Source organism: Acanthaster planci, linkage group LG10, assembly GCF_054643075.1.
Source record: "Acanthaster planci isolate LZ-2023a linkage group LG10, COTS_SCS, whole genome shotgun sequence".
NCBI classification, from domain to species: Eukaryota; Metazoa; Echinodermata; class Asteroidea; order Valvatida; family Acanthasteridae; genus Acanthaster; species Acanthaster planci.
In genome coordinates, this window is record NC_141786.1 from 11,558,581 (window position 1) to 11,584,852 (window position 26,272).

General features: G+C 40.4%; 2 protein-coding genes and 1 long non-coding RNA gene across 6 annotated transcripts in view; 1 reads left to right on the forward strand and 2 right to left on the reverse strand.

The window, feature by feature from the left end:
- LOC110991241 (insulin-like peptide 02) overlaps positions 1 to 13,163 on the reverse strand; it is a 29,112-nt gene extending 15,949 nt beyond the window's left edge. Inside the window, exons 1-4 of one of the 4 annotated variants that reach the window (XM_087142184.1) lie at positions 12,962 to 13,036; positions 4,605 to 4,712; positions 3,494 to 3,617; positions 1,224 to 1,275 (exon numbers count right to left, since the gene is read on the reverse strand). In XM_087142184.1, the coding sequence (XP_086998310.1) occupies positions 1,224 to 1,275; positions 3,494 to 3,617; positions 4,605 to 4,703 (275 nt within the window). In that variant the 5' untranslated portion in view covers positions 4,704 to 4,712; positions 12,962 to 13,036. Of the gene's footprint in view, positions 1 to 1,223; positions 1,276 to 3,493; positions 4,057 to 4,604; positions 4,713 to 12,961 lie in introns of those variants that run through there. The other 3 variants (XR_015426680.1, XM_087142185.1, XM_087142186.1) reach the window with 3 other exon arrangements.
- Positions 13,164 to 13,174: 11 nt separating this feature from the next.
- LOC147797762 (uncharacterized) lies at positions 13,175 to 15,227 on the forward strand. The gene is made up of 2 exons (XR_015426686.1): positions 13,175 to 14,126; positions 14,531 to 15,227. It is a non-coding gene; the product is annotated as an uncharacterized LOC147797762 (long non-coding RNA).
- Positions 15,228 to 20,027: 4,800 nt separating this feature from the next.
- On the reverse strand, positions 20,028 to 25,873 carry LOC110989825 (uncharacterized). Its single transcript, XM_022254475.2, has 2 exons — positions 21,705 to 25,873; positions 20,028 to 21,533 (listed from the first exon to the last, which is right to left on the reverse strand). Exon 1 carries the CDS (start codon positions 22,159 to 22,161, stop codon positions 21,733 to 21,735), a length of 429 nt encoding a protein of 142 aa, XP_022110167.2. The 5' UTR covers positions 22,162 to 25,873; the 3' UTR covers positions 20,028 to 21,533; positions 21,705 to 21,732.
- Between the last annotated feature and the right edge of the window lie 399 nt (positions 25,874 to 26,272).

The window sequence follows — 26,272 nt, forward strand, 5'->3', positions numbered from 1 at the left end:
TTTACGTTAAAAAGCTAAATCAATTCCTCAATGGTGAGTGGGTTGTGAAACCAAGGGAATGTAGGGTCAAAGAGCAATTACATTTTAAACTGCTGAAACGATTATTAGTAATTTGTAGTGCCCTATGCTTTGCTATAATCTGACTTTTAATGCAATAAGACACGGACAAGATTTCTGCTGTTCTAATGCACGTGTCATGTTAGATCCAATCAATTCTACACGTGTAGTTGGTACTGGTTAATGACACAGTATAACCCTATGTGCGTGAACTACATGTATGGTTTGCTGAGGTCGAAGCATTACACAATAGTGCTTGATTGTTAAAGCATTTCAGTAAACTAAAAAAAGATATTACTTAATTTAAAACCTTAAAAACATAACCTGTTTCCGGAATTGTCAAAAGTAGATACAAACATTGATTACTTTTCTGAATCTCTTTTGGTGTCACATTGTTTAAGGGTATCTTTTATTCAAAGAAGCGAAATGTCCCATGGGAAATCTAGGGGTATGAGACCCATTTTGTTGAAAACCATTCGAACACATTCAAAATATAGAACTGCCAAAAAAGAGCAGTGAATGTAAACTTCTTGAAAAGACCTGAGAAGTTTATCTTAAGGGCTATCGTACGCTCTTCAGTGAACCTCCGGGTTGACAAATAAATTACCCCCAAAAAGCGAAGTAATTTTCTTATCAAATTCAAAATTGTCAAATTCCATTTCATATTCATTTTGAGGTGTTGCTTTTGATGTTATTGACAAAACAACATATCCCAGTAAACACATTTAAAGTGTTTTCTATTTTTCTTGTTGATCACCACTGGCAATATAAGGCCATCGTGGATAGGTAGATGATCCAGTTCTTGTTGGCATGTAGGGTGATAAAGGCAGAAACAGTCATTTGACAGTGGCCCGTGAACATGGATAGGGAAAGGGCCCACAAAACAGGAGTCCATGAAGTGTATATATACGAATAATTGGGAGGATTTTTGTCGATTGTACCTAAAGGTATTTATTTACTTCATTCGTGAATCCGATAACAATAAAGCTTGTATAATGGCCTTCGCTATATGTTCGGGTAATCATTAGATTCCCAGACCCCTGCAGTCTTAAACATACAGTGTAGTTGCAAAAGTCCGGCCAAGCAAATGTTTGTTCCCTTATTGATTTACGAAAGAGGTACGAATGTCGTTCTAAATATTTATTCTAAGAGATAACTTTACTTACAAATTCCCTCCATGTTTAGCATCTGCGTCCGGGTGGCCATTGATTTGTTGTACTACAAGAAAAAAAACAGAAAAATATTAAAGGAAAACAAGGTAAAAGTAAAGAAAAATGTTCTATTTGTATTAACGCAAACGCACCAACCTCATAACATACAATTTCCGGGAAAAAAACCTAAGAGAATTTCAATTGATTTTTCCCTGATATGGATATTTATTGTTCTGGTAAAATGCTTCGCTTATCCCTGACGCAATATTTCAGATGAGTTAAAACCCAAATGGGTGCGCTTATGGTAGTGGTGTAGCTCGGATTTTACCAGTGGGGGGGGACAAGTATCTTTTGGGGCACTAGCTTTCAGTGATGTCGTTTTGGGGCAAGCTTTTTTTACTAAACCCTATTCAGTATCCATTTAACCTTTTTTTATATATATATATTGGGGGCACATGGGCGGCACGTGGAATTTGTGTGTGTTGTGTGTGTGTGGGTGCATGGGGGGAGGGAACGTTCCCCCAGGTCCATCCCTGTGACTACGCGCCTGGTTTATGGATGGATAGACGGGTGAGTTAGTACCGCTTAAACTTTCTGATCCCTGCGACTCCAAAACATGACGAATTCATCAACCAGAAACCGTGAAAGAGAAAAAAAATCAGAAATTTTCAGCTTGTTTCCCCAAAAGATTAGATCTATCTTGATGCATCAGTCATTTCCATTTTTGTATTCATTTTAGGCCTCATTACGTGTATTTGCCATGTTCGATTGAAGCTTGATTTTTTTGTTGCACGGTCAACAGCTTCTACAGCAAGAGTGATGGCCGGTCCATGTAGCTCCAGTCCTGCTAATATTCCACTGTGCGTTTATACAAAAACCAACGTCAAAACGTAGAGCCTTGTAGCACAAGTTTTGACGTTTTTCTTGCGGCTGGCACTTGATATTGTGTACCTGTATGCCAAACTAATTGAAGCAGCAACTCTCTAAGAAATACAATGTAAGCCTAATCGGTGGGAGAACTCTGGAAGAGCATTACATTAGGAAGCGCTGTAACGGGAATTTACTGTCGCCTACGATCGTGGTATGATATTTAACATGCCCCTACATGCCGTGGATGTGACGGCATGAACTGTAGCAGCGAAGGAAATAACGGGGTCTTTGAAATAAAAGAAAAATAAAAAATACATTTTTAATGGTCCCTAAATATTAATTGAAATGTTAACACTCACACTTATTTCAAAATCCGGAGAAATATGTATTCGTTCGGTTGAGCACCGAAGTGAAATCAATTAGAATAAAGTGAATTTATCCTTGTTATATAAGAGTAACGGTCGAGTGGTCAAGAGAGGGTATATAAAAATTTGGTCTGGTCTTCACGCTTGCACACCCCTGTGACCTCTATCCCAAAATAACGTTGATTTTAAGGATCTGTTCAACCTTTTTGTTTGCCAGCCTGACTGCAGTTGGTTCGCTTAGGTCAGGCATACGTTTCACTTTTTCCCCCTTCAGTTTTTGGGTTTTTCGTATCTGGCAACCAACAGTACAACGAGTTCGTTCACTGTCAATTATATACAGTACGATTGGGACCTATACTATCCTTACAATATTAAGATAATTAAAAGATCTGCATTTGTTCAAGGATTTAATGTGGTGGTTGCGTGATATATAATAAAGACAACCAAGGCTTACCATTAAGCAACGTTAACAAAATATTGTATATGTTGAGTTTAGTGTATCGTGTTTAAAGGATAACTCGTACAGGATTGATAAAATTTACCCGGTAAAATCTTAAGTAACTTATGTGCTTTCAGGTTTGCCTAAGTATGTCACTAATGTTTACTGCCGCCCTTGTTGTATGTAGATATGTGCATAACCTCAACAAAAGTGAACATTCAGTTGTACCCAGTAAGTGGGATTGTCCGGAATGTAAGGAAGGTCACATCACGTGACCAGCTCGCTGCTGAATGGGAATCTCAGATTGCGTATGCATTCTCTAATTGTCGAACATACACGTGATTAATTCGATTGTTCACGGGGAGTACGCAAGAGGGTCGGAATGATACATAGCCTGTGATGTGCATTGCATGCGCTATGTCGTGGGTGCAGGCGAACATGGGTGTAAAGGTTTACATTATCGTCGTTTGTTCGCTCAGGGACCCATTGAGCATCTTAGAGCAGGGTCAATATTCCGAAGACTGCATCACAGAACACTTAGATACGATAAACTGACGTATAACCACCAAATCGAAACGACACCAACGGAGTCTACACAATGATCAACTCACCTGCAATGGCGCAAAGCAGCAGCAAAGCGATGAATCGATTCATGATGATGGTGGTTCTTGCAAGCTGTTGAACTAACGGTGTTAACGACGAAGGTTGCACTAGAAGCAGCAGTACACGCCAAGCCTCAGTTTGCAAAAGTGAGGCAAGATCATGTCTTTATAAGCAGTTAGGGCCAAATACAAAGTCATCTAGGTCAAAATAAATGTACCAGGAAAAATCTTTGCCCCATTTCAAGAAGACACTTGAATGACAGTTTTGTCCAATTGCATCCAAGTTAGGCCCTATCATAAATTAGAATTTCTAATCGATAAAACAAAAGTATTAGTTTGCACAGTCTCCAATCAAACTAGGTATTTCCCCTCTTTTCAATTAAATTCCGGCTTTCAATTACCGTTACATCGAAAGGCAATTGTGGCCCTGACCAATATTGAATTTTCGATTTCATAGTCAAAGTCAAGAACGTCCAACACCAACACTGTGTTTACTGTGAAAATACCAGCAGAACTAAATGTGCCACTTAATTGAAAAAGAATTTGTCAAACATAGCTTAGTTACTATGTACTTGAATTTGCTCAAATATAATTATACTTCAGTTATGAGGTTAGGCAATTTTTTTGCCAGTTGAAAATTCATAATAAAATACACGAATAGGTTAAAATAACAATCACTATCACGTGACTTGTCAAATGATGTCAATTTTCATCTATAACATCTATATCTTATATAGATGGTGTAGAGCAAAGGGCCGATCTAGACATACATGTAGTAAAACCTCATGTCACTCACACGCGTAATCGTTTACACTCCACAGAGAATGAACATTGTTGCAAGCTTTCTGTCTGCACGTAGCCTTGCCCAAGGGGCTTTTTTCCGGAGAGATAATTTTGCCTCACGCACGGGATCCACACGGCAAGCAAGCCACCCGTGTGTGTGTACTCACACATACGTATGGACGTGCGTGTCATTCGTATACATGTACGACATGTAGCATGTGGAGTAGACAAACTGGCTTCAGAGCACTTACAGTGTAAACGATTACGCGTTTGTGTGACATGAGGTTTTTATTATGTCCATATCGACCCTTAGCTCTACACCATCTGGATTAGCTACATAAAAGGGGGGTGTTCCTTCCACATGTGACATGACATTATAGGTGCACACTTCACATTCCTTATATTCTGTGGTCCAGGTCTGACTGCGTCGAAACATTGCAGGTATCTAGAAAGGGAAGTGTTATAGACGAAAATTAGCCTATAAAGATGATGTCGTCGGGTAACATGTCATGGGAAAAATCAAAATGTATCTTTAAGGAGGATGATTTTAATATTCTTTATGTACAATAACTTCAGTTCCCTCCCCGTGGAAAATAATTTTCTTTTTTAAGCTGGACCCTCCCCTGGTAAGGTAACATCATTCTTACAGTAATCAGACCCTTGAACAAAGAGCCCCTTTGATTTAGCGCCATGTGCTCAGCATTCCTTCTAGACCCCCTCAGTTTGCAGACTGGCAGTGAAGAGCACACACCACATTTTTATTAGTTCTCTGCCCCTCGCTTAGTCTGCCGTTTTATTCGGTAAGTTCCCTTATATTACTTCATTTTCCTTGATAAAACTGTTAGAAAGAAGATTTTTATTGAGTGCTGTAGATTACCCTAGGTTCTTTTAGGATATTTTTATTACATTGTGATTTTTTGTATTAATACAGTGAATACGGCCAGGTACATGTGCGTGTACTTGAGTTTCCATCCTCTCGGTCAACCTTAAGGCTTATTTTTAAAAAATAAGTTTATTTCATGTTTTATGAAACACGTGTAACTTGTGAGAGATTGGTATTAAAGTAGGGTCATGTTTGTGCTCGATTCATGAATTCTACACATTTACTCCTGTTCCTGATTTTTATGCATTCTTACTAGATTACGTTTACCATTTTATTGCTCTGTCTTTATTAGTGACATTCTTTGCTGTTGGGATGGAAAAACTAAAGGAATTTAGTTTTGACAAGTTTTAACTTTTACTCATAGTGGTTTGTGTAGTTAGTGCCACAGCAATGACTAAAATGTATTACTTTGCCCTGCATACCTGTGTTGGAAGGATTCAAGTTCTCAATCGTCTTTTTTTTCACACTTCACAGCTGTTTTTACTTTGTTTTTTAAAGCCTAAGTATTTAACGGTGATTTTCTTTCTTGCTTTGTCTATTACATGTACATTTACTTTCATGCTTTAAGGGATACATGTAGTAGAGTCCCATTCATAAGATCAGTGGTCTGGTATGTACGGAGAGGTGCTTTACAATGGAGTTAGTGTTTCAGCAGTTTAGACTTGTTCCTTAGTCCTTTGGTTAGTATTAACTCCGGTCATATTTTATACATAATGATTGTGTTGCTGATTGATTTGCGGTGGGAAGACTAAAGTTTCCTCTAGCCCAGGTGAGCACTTGGTTTGTCTGTGCCCAGCTGACCTTGAAGGCAGGGATAATCTTATCAGCTCATTAGGTATTCACAGGGATTTTGGTGGTCTGGACTGCTACATGCACCACTGGCTGTGGATTTTTGTTTACAGGTTGTGAAAGGGCCTGATGGTTTGTGTGAACTAGCTATGGAACTAGGGACTGGTCGACGTTATTTTGTAGACTTATAACATTTACCTTGTTTAACTTTTAAAGCTATTTTTTGCGTTTCTTTGTTTTTTATGTTTCAGGTTGTCAAAGCTGTTGTGTTTATTGTTTTGCAACCCTCTTATATGCTGTGTTGGCTTTCGGTTATTTTAGTTTTGCTTGTGGTTAGGTTTCCGGGTTTTTTGTTGAAATTCATTCATTTTTTTGCTTGTATTTGCTTGACTTTAAATTTTGTTGAATCCACGCTCCTATTTCTTTTGACTAGCAAAGTTTCATTGGCATCTTATTTTTTGAAGTTTGACGTAGTTTCATTAAGTGCATTTTTTGAAGATCAAAGTTAACCGAGTCCCATTCTGCCCAGACATCACACTGTTTTTTCAATTCTTTTTAGATCACCAGTTTGATTGAGTTCGTGGTTAGACAATTATATCGTTGTTTGGATTCTGCTGAGCATTGCCCCAAAGCAATAAATTTCGGAATTTCATTTTTTTGTTAGTTTGTTTCCTCCTTTCTGTAAAATTTGCAGTCGTTTGCCTCCACCTAATTTTCCTTGCAATTCCTCCCTACCCAATCAAATTTGAAGTTTTTTCAGCGAGTTCCCCAAATTCTGGTTTGTTTTTTTTTTGTTTATTCAGACTTAGTTTAGGGTGCCATTTTTCCGTGCAACATATCCTTTTCAGAAGTATGTCTTCTCAAGGTATTTTATTAGGAATTTTCAACGTTTCACATTGTTCTTTTGGCAGTATGATTTCTAATGGTTTTGTATAACCCCCAAAACAACTCCGCGATTTTCCACCACAATTGCAAAACCTCTAGTCTAAATTTAAATAAATGTAAACACAAAATGAATTAACTGGCAAGAATTGCCAAACTGCATCACTGAAGTACAATTATTTTTGAATAAATTTAAGTACATAGTAACTAGGTTATGTTTGAGTAATTCTTTGTCAAGTAGGGGGCACATCTAGTTCTGCTGGTATTTTAACCGAGGTAAACACAGTGTTGGTGTTGAACATTGTTAACTTTGACTATGACATCGAAAATTCAATATTGGTCAGGGACACAATTGCTTTTTGATATAATGGTAATTGAAAGCCGGATTTTAAATTGAAAGACGGGGTTAACACCGTTTGGTTCGAGACTGTGCAAACTAATACTTTTGTTTTGATAGAGTAGAAATTCAAATTTATGATAACTTGGATAACTTGGATGCAATTGGGCAAAACTGTCATTCAAGAATCCTCTTGAAATGGGGCAAAGGTTTTTCCCTGGTACATTTATTTTGACCTAGATAACTCTGTATTTGGCTCTTATTGCTTATAATTAAAGACACGATCTTGCCTCTATTGGGCATACTGAGGCTTGGCGTGTACTGCTGCTTCTAGGGCAACCTTTGTCGTTAATACCGTTAGTTCATCAGCTTGCAACAACCACCATCATCATGAATCGATTCATCGCTTTGCTGCTGCTTTGCGCCATTGCAGGTGAATTGATCATTGTGTAGACTCCGTTGGTGTCGTTTCGATTTGGTGGTTATACGTCAGTTTATCGTATCTTAGTGTTCTGTGATGCAGTCTTCCGAATGTTGACCTTGCTCTAAGTTGCTCAATGGGTCCCTGAGCGAACAAACGACGATAATGTAAACCTTTACACCCATGTTCGCCTGCACCCACGACATAGCGCATGCAATGCACCTCATAGGCTCACAGGTATCTTTCGACCCTCGTGCGTACTCCCCGTGAACAATCGAAACAATTAATAAATTAATCACGTCCGTGGTGCAGTTGACCACGTAGGACTACCTCCCCGTGAGGATAATTTTCTATATAGGTAATTGCTGTTGTATACAACGGGTAACTGAGCTCTGACATTGAATAAACCAATCATATAATTGCCTTGGAAATCACTGGTCACCGTGAGATTTAGTTCAGTCCTGTATCACTTATTGACATTTATTGTAATATTTATTGGCATTAGGATCAATTACCTAATCAGAGAGTGGTGGTAAACTTCCACCAAACAAACAGCCCCTAAGGCATGGTCCACCGTTCGTTAACTGATATCCCCCCTTGCGTTTGGATAGGTGAAATAAATATATTTGTGGGGTTAGGCCAGGTCAATTCTCCAATCAGGCCAGTCTGCTGGTCCGCCACAAAAACATTTCAGTTGTTCCGCCACAGTGCGTTTGTGTTCTTACAAATACAACGTTGGCCCAATTCAGCAAATTGTTCGTGACTTTTATTTCTTTTTCCTTTATTAATATTTTTCTGTTCCTTTCTTTATAGTACAACAAATCAATGGGCACCCGGACGCAAATGCTAAAGATGGAGGGACATTGTAAGTAAAGTTATCTCAGATGGAATTCAGGCTGTTCGTGGTGGAGGACAGCAACAGGTGGAAAGGCTTGCGGTAGCACCATGCGAAAGAATATATCTCTCTTATGAGTATGTGTGGTTCTGAAGAGAACCGGGAGTATACTCAACGTTTCGGACTGCATATATATGTATCGGGAGACCAGTCGCCTGACGACGGACTGAGCACGCAGTCCAAAATGTTGAGTATACTCCTGGTTCTTTTCAGAACCACCCATACTCGTAAGAGAGATACATTCTTTTGCATGGTGCTACCGCAAGCCTTTCCACCTGTTAAAGTTATCTCACAGATTGCGTAGAATATATATTTAGAAAGACATTCGTACATCCATCGTACATTAATAAGGAAACAAAAGTTTGCTTGGCCGGACTTATATAACTTCGTGTATGTTTAAGACCTTATAGGGGCTTTGGAATCTGATGATTACCCGAAAATATATAGCAAAGGCCATTTTACAAGCTTTAGTTTTATCGGATTCACGAATGAAGTAAGTGCCTTTTGGTACAATCGACAAAAATCCTCCCAATTATTCGTATATATACACTTCATGGACTCCCTGTTTTGTGGGCCCTTTCCCTATTCATGTTCACGAGCCACTTTAAAATGACTGTTTCTGCCTTTATCACTCTACATTCCAACAAGAAGTGGACCATCTACCTAACTACGATGGCTTTATATTGCCAGTGGTGATCTGCAAGGAAAGTAGAAAGCAATTTAAATGTGTTCACTCGGAAATCTTGTTTTATCAGTAAAAACAAAAACAACACCTCAAAATGAATATGCAATCGAGTTTGAATTTGTTAAGAAAATTATTTCGATATTTGGGGTAATTTATTTGTCAACCCGGAGGTACACTGAAGAACGTACGATAGCCCTTCTTTAAATAAAAGATACCCTTCAAAATTGTGACACCAAAAGAGATTGGGGAAAGTATTCGATGGTTTTATCTGCTTTTGATAATTTGGCAAACTGATTACGTTTTTTGATTACAAATCGTTTCAACAGTTCAAAGTGTGATTGTTCTTTGACCCAACATTCCCTTGGCTTCAAAACCCACTCACCATTGAGTGATTGATCTCGTTTCTTTGATTAAACATTTCAAAATTGCCACAGCCCCTCCTGAACCTAGTGCAATGTAGCGTAGAAGACAATGACATAATCCTTGATTAGACTGGTGCTAGCTGTTATTTTGTTAACCGTAAAGTGCATTTTTTAGTAGTGTATGACATTGGTAAGCACACAACCTTTACGTTAAAGAAGGTGTTATAATGGCTATCTTAAACGTATTTTGTGCAGGGCTTAGCGTGCCAATTATTGTGGCGCGACTCTTTATGAGAAAGTACGTGAGATTTTCCATGCCTTCCGTGGAGCCTCCGACCAAGGTAGTGAAGTCAAAATCAACTTGTAATATACTGTCTCTCACCAGTGGCGTAGCCAAGCGAGGCAAGGGCCAACTAGGCCCTGTGGAACGTTTGCTCTCCCTCTTGCCTGATTACACCTCTGTATCTCACTAACCTTTGGTCGAGCAAAAAAACCCAAAGCTAATAGAATTTGAGTATTGAAACTGCCCCTCCACTTTCTCAGGAAGGGTTTTCCAAAAGAAGAGATTTAATAATCAACGAACGTGAAAGCAAAGTACTTTAACCGTTGCTGTCATAGAAACTCCAGAAATTGCAGAAACTGAAAACTGAAATCAAGAAAAGTTTTAGTTTTCATCCAATTCCCTCTCTTCTTGGTTCCCCTTTTATGCTTCGCTTCTTTTCTTCCTCTTAATTTTTTTGGGGGGTCCCACCTTGATCCCCTGATATATGCATGTCTCCATCAACAGACTGTACACGCCATGCAAAGGAAGTCTGCAGAAGGACGTTTTCTTTATGTAAAGAGGTCTCCTGTTTCTCCCCGCTCTGCTGATTTGTGTAAGAGTCGATTTTTTTTAAGGTGGGGCTGATGGTTACATACAAAAAGACAGAGTTATTTTGGGTGAAAGCAAAATCATCGTGCCACTTTTGTTTTCTCGTCACCTGTGCTGCAGAGTTTCTGGATTCAAAGGACGCCAGCACATTCTTGTTTGGACACGGTATTGGAAGGCGAGGTTTGCACCGCGAATGCTGTACTGAAGGATGCAGCATCGAGGAGATTTATGAATCCTGCTAAAGGAGACACCAACACCGACCTAGCTAACTTCCTGCCAACAATGGATTCAGCTTTACAACAAATAAAGTTTTCCGTCTTGTCCCAAGATATGAGTGGTGGTGGTTTCTTCACCAAAATAAAGACAAATAAAATGCCATTTGCTTCATTTTTATGACATTTCGTGAACATTGAATAGGGAGCTCCTAATTTTACCTCCCATTACTTGGGGAATGGATTATGCCCCGAAGGCCTCAGCAGTCTCAAAATGAAATCTTGGCCTCTTACGTTGAAAGGAAACCTACATTTTCGAAGTTTCGATCCCACCAGATCGATCCAATCTTTCTCCGAGCTGAGAACTGAAATGGATCAACGTAGCATTAAAGATTCCTTTCAGGTCTCTCACGGTAGTAATGACGAATATTACAAGACATAACAGCTTATTCCTCAAACTAAGACAACTTTCTTGTCAAGATAACTCTTTTTGTTTGTTTGATTGCTTGTTTGTTTATACATCGACAGTGCTCTTTAATTTATAGGACGTGTTATGTTAAATGAAGCATTTTAAAAACAAAGAATGACTCTTTGCAGTAAACTTTTGGGCTATATATAAAACCTAGAGAGTGATTTAAAGCACGAAGAAAATACATTTCAGTACCACATCCACGCTTATGCATTATTTGTGGTTCTTCTTTTAGGAGATATGCCTTCATTAAGATAAAAACGCCGACTATAAAGGGTCTATTTTAAGATTATCTGGCCCTTCGATTTTTCTTAGTTTTCAATCTGGAAACTTGAAAGATTAAAGTTTACCTGCAAAGCAGTCAGTTTGAAAACTGCATGATGATTTCAAAAATATGTAGGAGCTATCTTCTGGATGATTCAGAACTTCGAACAGATATGTAAGATAACGGTCCGGGACATAATTTTAGTTAATGCGCTGAAGACTACATAATCTACATAACCAAAGTTTTTGAAGCAAAAGGAGTAACTTAGGGGAAGTCACCTACAAACTGTAATTGATCCAGCTAATTTTAGGTCCACAAATCTGATTTTTGAGGTTACCGGTTGCTGCCCTCAATCTTTATTCTTTGCACTGCCCATGTCTCGCGGAGAATAACATACCTTCAAGACAAGACAGGTGAATAAGTGAAGTTCTTCGTTAAAACTTCAACTTTCCTCTATGATCCCTTTATACCAGATAGAGACTAGGCTCTGGATAACTAAGCCGCAAAAGGCCTACGTGCAACAAACTTAACATATCTGACCGAGTACAGGTTCTTCAAAGTGACAGTGTGGATTCATGAACACCTTTTCTCTAGTTTCTTGGGCGCTAGGTCGTTTTTGGAACTTTTCTCCAATGTGACTGTTCTCTTATAACACTCCTTACACACCTGCTAGTTACTATGCATGGGAAGAAAACTTATTTCATATGTACTGGGTCCTAAAACGGGTCTCTCAACCCACGGCCATGCGTTCAAACACTTCTGCTCCCCCAGTTTGTGCTCCAGATCTTATTGTCTGTCTCTCGCGTGACTTAAGGCCATAAAAATAGTTAATATGAGCGGTTCACAGTATAGTTTGGCCGCGAACATAACTTCTCATCAGATCCGCATGTCACATTTTTCCTCAACAACTCACTCGTAATTGTGGGGATACGGATTTTCGTTTGGTTAGCTTTGTCTCCTAGAGACAGGTTTATATTTAACTCGACCTCATTTGCATAAGGCCTAACCCCGTATTTACATGTACATTAGGGCGCACCAATGTTTTGCGCGCTCAACACTTTGCTCTTTTATCCAGCATCACTGGACGTTGAATTTGTTGTGTCTTTGTGGCCAGTTTGTCGGCACACAATTGTTTGAAATGTAAGGTGTCCCTATTGGGGCCTGTCTCCAGAACAGGTAACAAGTTATTTTCATTTCATTTTATGTGTGACTTTTCGGGAGAGTTGTGTTGCGGAGCGAGGTGGTAGGATACCAACAATGTCCGTTGGAGAAACTGGGCATGGACACGGTACATGTACTCTGTCTTGGTTGTGTTTATTCTTATCTCTGCATAGACAATCGTACATGGGAAGCCCTGGATAGCCCTGGTTAGCCCGTTCTAATAGAAAATATGACACAAAACAAGTACATGCATTTGGGTAAGATAATATAGAGGGCGCAACAATGTTTGTGTACAATAATGATCGAAGAGCGGCATGTATTTCCGACAGTAATGGATTATGAAATTTCGAAATAGAATTCGGTGTCTAAATAATCACTCTTTATAAGGATCAGTTATCTAATTATATGAATTACTCATTTAACTAAAAGATTAATTAAAAGGTGGTGAAACAGACTCCCTACCGTCCTTTATCCGGCCATCATTTGGTGGTACTGATTTTCTGCGTTCCGCTCACGCGGCCTGACAATCGTCTCGCAGCCTTTTTCTTTGTCATCGCGCGGTGGCGCTCTTCCGATAAAATTAACTTTTCGCAACAGTTGTATACTTTTACCGAAACTTTGGGAAATCCAATGGCGTGGCGTTGTCATAGACACAGCTGTGTGCATATATCACGATTGGTCGCTCGGGTAGGTGTGTTTGCGCATGCGCCAAACATTTTGAAAATGGCGCCCCTCATTATCGCTTATGAATATTAATTTTTAATCCCTTGGGAGATAAACTTGAGACGACTCTCCAATTACATCCCCTCTTTCCAGTGACGACATCGTATCTGGCGGTTTCTAGTCACCCCAGTTGCTTAGATGGATTCATCAAAATGATAAATATTTTTTAAATGATAAAAATATTCCATTCCAAAGTAAATTTATGCAAGGTCAAATTTTCGACACATTTTTGAATAAAATCGTTAATTTTTTCAGTATTTGTCAGAAAAAGTAAGGATATTTTTAAAACCGCATTTTTTACAGCAATCTACATTCTTAAATTTGGTGAACGAGGGTCCAGTGTTCATTATTTTCGCTGTGGGAAGACAGCTAAGATTTTTTTTATTCATGAAAACCCACCCTTGAATATCATATTTTTGGTGACATTTCGATTTGAAATTGCTCGTGATGCACTTTGTACCATGTCGTGAAAAGTGGGAGAATTCTCTAGTTTGGAGCTAATGCTGCATGTTTCGTGAAAATGTGAAATTATAGGCTTGTTTGTTTCTGTCGGAGATCAGAAACGTCGGAATCACTCCATGGCTACCATGCTTGGCAAGCCATCTAGCGTGCCTGGAAGCTGACACCCGTGGGAAGAAAGCTGACACCGGCCCCAGTCGCGAAACCGCGGCCGGCCGCCTTGTGGTTGGCTGCCGTTGAGCCGAGCTTGGGGCCCGCACCCACTGCAGTGACTGACGGATTCCTCCATGTCGTGACCGTAGAAACCCCACTTTCAAAGGCTCTGTATATGCTGATGAAGACCACATTTTACTACCTTGGCAGTCCTGGCACTACTTCAGTACTTGGTCCAGGATGATATCGTTTCGCATTGTGCTAGCCAAATGATGTTTGGAAATGTTAAAAGGTGGGCCTAGGCTTAAATTAAAAGGTTTTTTGTCAATCTCAGTTGGCTGAAAAATAAGACCCTGCGAAAAAGGACATGACAGATCATTTTTGTATGTGTGTGGTGAAATTTATACCCAACAAACATCTGTAATTTATTGGCATGGCCTGGCTTGTCTCGGGGTCAACAGGTGATTGTTAGTTACATTTTTGGCAGGAATTTGTTGCAGTTGATGAAGGCAGCATTTACACTTCACGTTAAACACAACAATAAAAAAAATCTTTTCTTATTTAATTTGAATTGAAGTGATTCTGACACAAGATGAGGAATGCCATTGGAAATCTATAAATATGGAGAAACCTGCCAATCATTATTTTTAAAACCTTTTGATAGTACATGAATGTTCACATTATATTTTTTTCCAGTCGGAGCAATTACACAGATACCGTGATGCCTGAGCTGATGATTTGGAATTTCAAGCATTTCAAGGGATGACTCTGATGACTGTAAGGAAATAATTAAAAATTAGTCGAAATGAGTTGAAGCGTACAATGATGAATGATATTTTATTAAGTGGCAAAGATTTATTTAAAGTTTTCAAATTATTTGATATAAAGTGTAAGACAAGAAAATAGTGAGTATTTTGGATGTAAACCTTCAAAGCACATATTTTGTCCAAGACTTCATGTAGGTATTGTTCATGTATCTGCGTTGCTGAAGTGAATCAACAGAAAACTGTGAAAAAAATAGGCGTTTCAAAAGATTTTTTGCAGAAACGAATTGTTTTGAACCCAGAATGTACCCCCGAGGTTCTGTTCATGTAATAGAACTCACAGTAAAGTTTCATGTTTTATGTACAAATTTTTTACCCGCATTAAATGCGGTTGAGCAACAAAGCCGTTACACAATTTCATAATTCAGGCGTTCTATCCATACAGCTGTTGTTGAGGTCTTTGAAAATGACTAAAAACGCAGGAAATCTGGACCATTTAAAGAAGTAAAGGCCCCTCCTTCCTCCATGGGCAGCTTAAAGAAAGAATGAGATGTGTAAAATTTCTGTACTGATTTGTGATTGACATTTTCAATAAATCAACAATACACTGAATTTTGCTTGCAGTCTAAGGTCCCTTGTTTCCTTGTAAATTAATATCTGGTGGTTTTGTATTGTCATCATTGACAGTTTAAGACATTATTTAATTTATTCTCTTATCTAAGTGTACTTATTTCGAAGACTTTCAAGACTTTCAAAACTTAATGTTCACTGGTAACTGCTGTCTAGAAACAATCTGTCATTGGTCTTAAGAGATTGGCAAAGCTGAAGCTACCCAAGCGACATATGCAAAGTTGCAGTTGGAGTTGCATAAAGGAGAAAAAATAGAGGTGCGAAACAAGTGAAACACCTTTAAAAAATTGGAAAGTCTTTTTGGAATGTTTTGAGTTCAGACGGGTTGATGTATTTGAGTGATTCATTATTTTAAAGTCTCCAAACAAACTGAAATATTTGCTTTATCACGAAACCGGTAAAGCTTACGTGAATGTGGCTATTCTTCAACGCACGGGTAAGTTCCTATTCAATCACACGTGAACTTGACCTTCTAAATCCGAAATAGGCTGACGAGATCGGGCAATCTTTCTCACCAAAAAATCTTAGCTCGGTAGTGACAATATTAAAAAATTACATCAACTCTTGAACTACAGCAAGAACCCAACAAAGTCTCCGTAAAAAATGCGGTTTGTAAATGCCAAAATTGTACTTTGAAGTTCGTTTTTTTACGCGCGGAAATGTCAACGTGCATTAACATAGTGACGTCACAGTCGCGGACGAATCATATCTTCTCGCGTGGTTTCAGGTTACAAAAACCTAATCACAAATGCGCATATTCAAACCGGATTGTCACGCGCGCCATTACTCGCGAACGATCGTGATATGTGTACTGAATTGTACGTGGACTGCATGCGCGCACGATACCTGTACTGGGTTTTACGGCCACCTTTGCTTTGTGCACACACATTTTTCAATAGCTATGGGGTTTCCTTATTTTTCTGTTAATTACAGGCAGAATTCACATGTAGGAGTTATCTGGTCCCTGCACCTGGGGATTTTCCTTAGGAATTTTCTTTAAGATTTTATGAGGTTTCTCCTTGCATTAATTTCAACCTACTCATCATAATTCTACTTCATGACTGTGATTTTTCTTTGATTCCACCTTGAATTCGCCTTGATTGCTGAATAAATTTGTGTGTGAGGCAACTAACCAACATTTTCTCTGATTGACTGAATCATTGCCCTGTCCACTCGTACTCTATCCCAATCAATTTTGGGGTCAGCCCTGCTGGTTGTGATACCGCAGCCCCATTTCACTACAAAATGAAAACACAAAGTTAGCAAGGATGCATAAAAAAGAACAACAAATTCAAAGCCTGCAACCTGTAGCATGGACTAAGCAAGCAAAGAGGATGGAAATGAAAGAATCAGTATAGGCGCCCTCTCTAAACACCATAAACCAGAGTGCAACTGCATGTGTCACGTCGTGAGTTGTGTCGTGCGTCGCGGTGTGCTTCAGGCGACGCAAGACTCTACGCGCCGGGACCAGGATTCACACACCACCTCCTTCTCAGGGTTTTGCATGAACACACGTACGGAAAATTGTGCGGGATTTCAAAAGTGGCAGTGTTTGATATTAAGCTGAATGGCCGGTTTGAAGGAATCTGCGGACAGTACGGTTGCTGATAAGGGGTCGGTTAATGCTTTTTCACCGCATGGCCATCAGGTAGACAAATACTTGCCATTTGAAGTTTGGGCCGGGTTGCACTGCCCTGGGTGCTTAGCTCGACATGCCAAACATAACAAGAGGGTATCACCTGTGATGAATAAAACATCAAAGGAATACAGCAGAGAAGCAGGTGTTCAGTAGCTTCAGATTCGCTGATTTATTGTCATTCGGATTTAATTCGAATCTCATTGATAATGATCCCCACGGTCGCATGAAGGGGAGGAGGCAACCGATGCTGCACAAGCCGGCGTGGCTTCTTCCTTCCTCTGCCAAAACTACTTTTTCTCTTTCAGCTCGTCTCCACAAGCCCAAAATTGTAAGTCTTTGCAGACATATGCAGCTGACTACCTTTGGCAGTTGACCTCAACAGTAAGTAGACGAGTGCCCTCTATTGGTCTAACCCGTGAACAATCAAGCCAAAATCATAATAATCGTCCCCCCACAAACTCCCAACTTAATTGATCTACTCATGCAGATCATCTTGATTTATACATTGAATTTTTTAAGAACACTGCTTGAACTAGATAAAGTCTGTAGTACTCTTGTGAACAACTTGTTTAACACACACTTAGCCGAGAACGGCGGCAGATGTACGAGCTCATATACGGAAATGCAAGCGCTGTGTTCAGTCGAAGGTGTCAGAACCTACACCAAAGGGCCCCTTGCGTCACTTGTTGGCTTTCAGGCCACTGGAAGTTCCGGCCATTGATTTCGTTAAAGTGGACAGGGGTCGTGGGGGTGTTTTTTTATATCAAATGTAGTTAGAAAGAGCGTTGCGACCAGCTACCAGCATTGTCTCCAGGAAATAAATAACCATTCCTTAAATCCAATTTAAGAACAATTCATCAATCATTAATACGTGCTTGCCAATGTGACATGCGGATCTGATTGGAAATTATATTCGTGGCCAAGCTATAACATGTACTTTGAACCTCTCGTGTTAACTCTTTTTATGGCCTCAAGTCAAGCGAGAGATGTTATGGTGTTGGTACAGGCAACGAGTTCGGGAGAACGAACCCACCGTGAGCAGAAATGCTTGAACCCATGACCGTGGGTCGAGAGACCCGTTTTAGGACGCGGTACATACACAATAAGTTTCTTTCCATGCATGATTACTAGCAGGTATGTATGGAGTGTTATAAGAAAACAGTGACATTAGAAAAAAAAATTCCCCATAAACGACCTAGCACCCAAGAAACTACAGAAAAGGTGTTCTTGAATGCACACCGCCGGCTTGAAGAAGAACCTGTACTCAGTCAAATATGTTAAGTTTGTTGCCAGTAGTGCACCCCGTCTAACCAGGATATTTTGCCTCCTCTCTGGCGGGCTCTCGACCAAGCAGAACGCTGGATTTTGTACCACGTGACCCTCATTAGCATAAAATGAGAATCAGGAATATTCCATTGTTCACGAGGTGTAGGTAATGTGTGGGGGAAAGGTCACGATATACAAGAACTTACCATTTTGTTTGTTGGTCTTTGTGATCGATATAATCTGCTCGAGAGAGCGAGGTAAACTCGGGTAAGTCTTGAAATAAGTACAAAACTGCATGTAGAGTACAGTAAATAACATATCTCTTAAAACAGTGAACTTAATTGATGGCTTTTTTTACACATGGACTATACTTATGTGGGCCGGCCGGGTATGTCGGTTAGAAATGCATGTACGGTACTATCACAAGAACGTTATACATGTATACGCATATGTACCCTACAAACGTAGGTCTGTAAACGTGGGGACCTACTACATGTACCTACGATAAATTATATGGTACGTCAGCCCAAATTGGGCGCTGTGTACAATAGCCTTATTGTTTGCTCGGAGGGCGATTGCAGTGACGTCACAGTGCTGAGTCATCGATAGACATAAAAAACTGGACATGTCCGAACATGTCCAACGGGAAGGTCCGACATAGGTGGCATTTTCAAGCGTTTCGCATTCGCAGGAAAAGTTAGTACATTTCACAAATTAAAAGCATCGTTCTTGACCCTCCCTGCGGTTGGATGCATTTCTTGTGCTTACCTTGTCTAGTTGTGAACAAAATAATGTACTTTGGGCAGGCCGGACGTGTGTGTCTACTGTGTTTAAGGCCAAGAAATAAAAGTAGGTTCATACCATTTATTATCGAACGAGGAAGTCTTTGAAACAAAGGCATTTATTAGCTTGGACGTTTCAAGTCCGGTGTTTTAAACTTATGCAAGTAGGTAGTGCATAATAAAGATCAGGAAGCTAGTACAAAGAATGATATCAGGGGACCGAACTATTTTGGGGGATTAACATGTACATGTTTGTACAATAATCATGTGCATGCATGTAGTCAAGTAAAAGTAATAGATTCCCACGGTAGGATAGTGTTGTGGTTTAAGCGTGGAACTCAAGAGCTTTTGACCCCGTCTCAAAGACGTTTTAGAGCCAACTTACTCCATTCATAAAACAAATATAAATCCTGTCCCGTGTGACTAACGGGATTGAAAGTTGTCGTGCCGCCTCGAACAAAGTGTTGGGTTCTGCGCAGGATCACTAACCTTTGCTTTACTCATGGAGAAACCGCTAATTAGTTTCATTAATATAGGCTTGTCTTATCCACGTGCAACGCTTTCCCAATTACCACAGGTTGTTTCTCCAAAGTTGGGTCAAAACAATTGGTTCACTGTAAGAAGCAACACTTTATACCCTATTTGTGCGCGTCAGAGTACAGTAGGTACATGCAAGACAGTGAAGCGTAATTCCCACCCATCGTGCAACCATGTTCGATTAACAGTACAATTAAGTTGTATTCCCAGTCCATTGGATAAAGACGCCCAGGTAAAGGACACGACGGCAGTGTTTGAACCTATCGATTCCAACCCCAAAGCCAGCGCACAGTTAATCAATCTTGCAAGACGTTTTTGAGGTGAGTTGCGTTTGGACTGCGTGAATATCCCTCCCTGTAAGGTTCAGATGAAGTCATGCTTTGTTTCCATCTAGTCTGCAGTCCCATATTTTTAGCTACAAGCATGTTGGATTAGAAATTCGTACATTTTGTGAAACAAATGTTTTTTGTTTTCAAACATTGCTAACCTGACAGACTGAGCTTGAAAACAAGCCTGAAGAAAGATGCGTTTGGCACTAAGAAGTTCTACTACATACTTTATTACAATACATGAAACTCAAAGATATAAATGAAGGTGATAAAGGTTCACCAACTATTCCAGCAATAAACAGTGTTAAAGCAAAATGTACTAGTTGACGCTGAATCACAAAAAATCACATTACATGTACACAACGACACTTATTAAATCATTATCAAAAGAGAGCGGCCAAATTACAAACAAGCTCTTCTTTTAAAATAACAGATTGTGTAGCAATGCTTGAATAAGAAAGGTATCAAATCAATTCCCGCTTTTTATAATACACATGTGGTCTCTTGTACTTGATCCACAAATTTTTCACCGTTTTAGATACAAAATTTTGAACACGATTGGCCAGATCCAATTATGTGGACACGGTAAAACTACTCAAACATTGCTTTCACTTTTTTGGGGATTAATAGTCAAAACGTTAATAAATAAGCATATAGGTGGGTAGAACTTTTTCATATTTAGCCAATCATTGCATTTGTAAAACATTTGTTGGTAATCCCCAGCGAATTTTTAAATTCCCTGGCATGTAAAAATAAGAAAGTAAAATAAAAACAAAATTAAAAAAAATATTTGTGTACACGACAATTCGTTTCTCCGTTTATTACATAAGGTACAAACGTTTGACATCGCAGTTTCCATTGTGTAGTTGTTCCGTTATTCTAGCATAGTTCACTTTAAAATTATATGCTGTAATAATACGAATCATTAATCATACGTGCAAAAAATGGAAACAACTTTGTGATATATAAAATAAAATCAGTTTGAGGTTGTCGATGAGCATTGGTAAAAGAATTAATTACGCTGCTTCGTGTTAACGTTAATTGGCACAACAAAGCAACAGCCGGTTAGGTACATGTACAATATTGTCCACACATGTACATACACTTTTAAACAAACCGTTTTGATCGAGAGCCCCACTGTATACTGGGTCAAGAGTGGAAATTAAAAGCCGTAAGGCACGGTGTCGTAATTATCTATCGGCACACGCTTGGTGTAAACCATCTGATAAAATGACATCAAAATTAACGAGGAAATGATTCCTATAGTTCAAAGTAATGCCTCTGACTTTACAGTGAGACAAGTTGCCACTCTTGTCTGGTTTGGCTAATTTGTAATCGTAATTCTTGGGACCTCCTGACACAAACGTAACGATATGATTATCAGCCTCTAACTCATTGGTCAACTCTCCAAGAAAGTCACCAATCTCCGGCTCCCATTCACCCTTTCGACTGACGTAAATCACGCTATCGGTGTCATAATAGAGAACCCTGTGATCACGTTTGTCTAACAGATCGTACAACTTCAGACGAGCTTGACAAGTCGTGTATGCAGCTAGTATTACGTTGGTCCTTCCTGACGGCTCCACAAAGTCCTCCGTGTGTTGCCACTGCACCTCGACCATCTCCTCGTTGACAAAGTTAGCGCTTTGAACTTCGATGTCATCACGCGTCATCATGTCGAGGTATTCGGTTGGGTCCTTCAAGTACGAAGTCTTTGCCGTGTTGGGTCGTTGTCCAAACTTCTCCTAGAAACTGAAGAGGAGAAATATATTCATTAGAACTTGTTAAGCATAACTTTATGAGAAAAGCATGAATTAATTCACTAATGTTTGGATTTGGGAGTCACAGTCATACAATGCATAACACATTGAAGAAAAAAAAATCGAACAGTTTAAACTTGAATATACTTGAAAGTTCAGCTACCTGTTAAGCATCAGTTTTGTTATGGCCCTCAATTCCGGGTTCTTCTTAATGTTGCCCCACTCGAGCTGGATCCCTCCCTGTCAAAATACCGCTCGATGTATTGGTGTTTCTGCTCGTCCATCTGACACCAGACAGGCCAGTCACTCGCCTCCTGTTTCATCTTGAGGAAAGCATTCACGTAGTCTGCAAAGAGCCCACCCTCTTTGGTGTCTGGATCGTAATGAGCGACTTCATCAAAATGCCAGACCTCGTAGATTTTCACCAGCGTGTAGCCTTTATCCAGCGCCTTCTGCAACTCCAGAGTGACCCCCTTACCGACGAGGGAACGGTCGTCGTCGCTGTGCTGACACAGTGAGACTGTTGAAGGGTTTCGGCGCACTTGGCTAACATCGAACGACCCGATGCTTCGTACGGAATGACGGGGTGATACAAGCCTCTCGGTGGAAGAACCTTGCATTTAATCAGCCCCTCGTACTCGCTAACATCATCGAAATTTTTGGTGATGACAGTGGGATGGCCAATTGGATATTTTCCATATTTATAGACGTAGGGGTACAAGGAGGTAAAGTCAACGTACTTGATCTTCTCATTGGGCCCTGCTTCGTTATGCAGTCGAGTGGCATTAGTGCGACCTCCGCAGAAAGCATCACGTGGAATAAGAGGTGTCTGAATCTCTAGCGAGGACACAAATGTGTTCATGTCTGTGTTCAGCGAAAGTTCTGTATCGAACTCGCATTCCATTTTTCGGTGAGGTTGTACCCACATCCCATAATGTATTGACGTTTGTCGATGGTCTTCTGGTAAAGCTTTTCCATCGTGAGGCCGTTGAGAGGATGCTTAGTGTCCCGAGCAAGGCAAGTATGACCGTTATGAAGACAACCGTGAAATTCGAGCGCGGTTTTTACTCCATTTGACTCGTAGTAGCCATCGGCCTTGTAGGGACCAATGTGTTTCTCACCGTTGTTGGCGGCATGTTGGACAAGGTGACCAGTCTGATGGGCCACCCATTTGAGCCACTTGAGAGCCTCGACCGACTGGCGATCGTTGGAAAGATATCCCTGAAAATGGATGATAGCAATGGTGTCCGGAGCCAAATACTTAGTGCGATATACCAAGTTGCAAGCGGAAGCGACTGTAATGCAATGGCGAAACGGGTCTATACCGGGGGCTGACTCGTCAGCAGTCATGTTCATGAAAAGGGATCTAAAGCTGAGACAACACCGACGGAGTATGTCCACGTCAGAACGACAGTATTTGACGATTTCTTTCTGGAAGTCAAAGTGGTCATTCCTATGTTCCCGGTACCACTGAACGAAGGCCTGTCTCTCTGTGGGCTTCATGGAATCGGGATTGTAGTAATGCATCTCGGGGAGGTGAGAGAGTACAGCATGCTAAATGGCCCAGGTGTTGAAGAAATGAGGGAAGTATCCCTTGGCCAGTTCCTTCAAACCGAAAGCACCCGGAAATTTGGAGAGGGCCATGGGGAGGAAGTTGAAGGAGTCGTTGAAATTCATATCGGTGGCGGGTACCGTGATGCTCATTACCTTGGCTCCATTCAACATAACCTCAGGTAGGACGGCATTGTCGTGTAAATACCGCAGAATAAAATATGAGTCGTATCCTTTGAAATTGTGACAGAGGACAATGGAACCAGCGTTCTCTTCGCTAAAGAGCCAATGGCAAAAATCCTGCCTTGTGGTGGGCCCAGCGACAAGTAGCTCGCACTGCTCACACCGTGTGCATGATGCCAATTGTTCTTCGCTCAAGCATTAGGAGCATACATTTTGCAGAGATTTGGATCGTGGACACCCGATTCTTGCATGCATTCAAAATCAAAGAAGATATAACTTTTGACGTCATCTTCACAATATTCGGCATCGTCTTTTATGGCATGTGCCTCCTCCATTTCTTCAGCCATTAGACTGCAATTATTGTCGGGTTTGTCTTTAGTTTTGTCGACCGGCCGCATATAACACAGATGTCCGGGAAGAACAAATTTCTCGGCATACTTTGCAGTACCCTTCCGCAATCTTGGCACCTGAAGTGAGACTTGCACACTGACACACCGCCAGTGTTCCGTTTCAGGTGAGTTTTGTAGCACAAGTCACATCTGAAGTATCTATTGCAGTCTCGGCAATATACTAACTCGCCTTCTTCACAGGTGGGCTGAAACAAAGCTTACATGAACCTTGACATCTATGGTCTTCGGGATGCTCGTGACCTTTCAGACATCCCACGCAGAAATAACTTCTGTTGAGGAATGCAGGCATGCTGATGATGACATCACAGTGTCCATCATGATGATAGAGGTAAATCTGTTGATTGGCAGAGGGAACTTTGTAGACGACAGTATTTGCGTAATATTTGGACGCGACTACGATCTGATAACTGCCGACAAGGCGTTGAAATTGTTTAATTTCCTCGAGCCCGCATTTCGTCAACGGTACCCCCGCATTGCAATGCAGTTCCTCAGCGAGTATCTTCTGCAGCTTGTATCCGTTGCGGATGGCATCCCACTTTTCGTGTTTGTCGAGTCGAGCTTTGGCCGTAACGATGGCTCTGGCACAGCACAATTCATCTTTATTCACGATCTGAATGATACATTGTTTTTCTTTCAAAAATCGTTGTAGGTTGACGTACATTTTGAGGGGACGTTTACCACCCTTTGGCATTTCCATGTGGGTAATTTGAATCTCGAGAGTGCCATCTATGGTGAATTCTTCGTAAGATTGTAACACTGTCTCCACCCTAGCTAGGAATCGTTCGGCCGTTAATCAAGACTTGGGCATGAAGGGTAACGTGATGGGATAGTCCAGCTCTGGACATGTGACCACCATGCGTATCAAATCTTGGGGCTCTGCTCCCTCTGTCAACGTGTCGATGAGACTCTGAAATACTTGATTTAAGGTTTCTACAACGGTAGAATAGCCGTAAATGTCGAGGTTGTCGTTAAATCTGACGGTGTACTCTTGGCCCTTTGTCTTGAATTTATTCATATCCACTTCTCCGACCATTGTCACGCGGTACAGGTCACGAACGTCGCCCGAGATTTTCTGACGTTTTGGTGCTGGTTCCTGTGTCGGTGCCTCGTCCACTTCCCCGAAGCCTCTCTGCATAATCAGTCCCCCACCGTGCTTATTTGTGAGGTGACGAATGTAATTGACACGTCTTGCAAATACCTTGCCGCATATATCGCATTGGTATTGGTTGGCATCACTATGCCGGACAGCGTTGCGATTAAAATTACTACGAGAGTGGAACACTTGTTGTAAACGTAACAAGTAAACATCTGTGGAGTATAAAGACGTATAAATGTAGTTAAGGTTAAGTCAAGGTTAATGCTCAAAACACACACACCAAAACATAAGTGCACATTACTAATTCTCTTACGTGTCAAGACCTGAACGTTTTATACAAAGGGGGAACTTTCTGTTACGCTCTACGGTATATCGCCAGAATTTCAGAATATCGACGCATACCTTTTCCTTTAGAATAATTTCTGATATCTGAAAAGTGAATCCTTACGTCAGTTGACTGTGAGTCCTCTGCTCGTTGTGCAAAGTCAGTTATTGCTCCAAGTAGTACTTGTAAAAGTGATGAGAAAAATTACAAACTGTAGGCCTATATGCTGAGAAATATACGTAGGTTTGAATGAGAGCTTGTGTAAGAGATGTGACGACGTCCGTGGTTGAAAGCAAAATGAAGATTTGTCCGTGGCGCCCAACTCTGTATAATTCTATTATGGACGTTGTGAACTACGTTGTGAACTAATTTGCATTAGCTATTTCATTTCATATGTCACGCTAGTATAGTAAATACAGCGCAATTCCATTCCATGATTTATAATTTCCGTTATCTCACACGTGCCTTTTTCTTTAGTGGTGTTTATGTTAGTTGCGAATTGCAGCTTGTTCCCCTTGCAGAATGTCACTTTGAACTTGCTACAAGTGCAGTTATCTGCAAAACAGGTATGAGCGTGAATATAATACGTGTATATTTGAATACAAGATAGATCACTCTGCGCCGTGACAAGTCCAACGGTTGGCAGCTAATTGCTGCCTCGTGCACAGCTTACAGACTTATATAATTCTATTGCGGACGTCGCAATTTATCGTGATGATATAATCCGTGCTTCTGATTGGTTAAATATATCAGTCATCGAAATTATGATTGGCACAGAGCTAACATGCCACCAGAAACCGCATAACGTCATGTTCACGGATTTAGCCCGAACGTGTCAAAACATGCCCGACAGACAATGCTGATAACTTCCAAGACGGCTTTCATACTCTATCCTGATTGGTTGAGAACTACTATCATACAATTAACGCATGACTTCGAATGGATCGAGGGGGTCGTGACAATAAGAAAACCATAGGGGGAAATGATAAAACCTACATATACATGCATATTGAGCTTGACTGCACGGCGTGTAATTATCTCAATATGTAACGGATTTGACATTGAAGATTTAGGGTGACGTTAAGAAATGATTTGTTTTACACTAAAAATTAAACTACACCGGCGCATGTTTCATACTTGTCAGTCTGTAAATACTTAGACCCCTT

Excerpts from the sequence above, each read along its gene's own strand:
- LOC110989825 (XM_022254475.2), bottom strand. The coding sequence starts at position 22,161 with ATGCAAGGTTCTTCCACCGAGAGGCTTGTATCACCCCGTCATTCCGTA.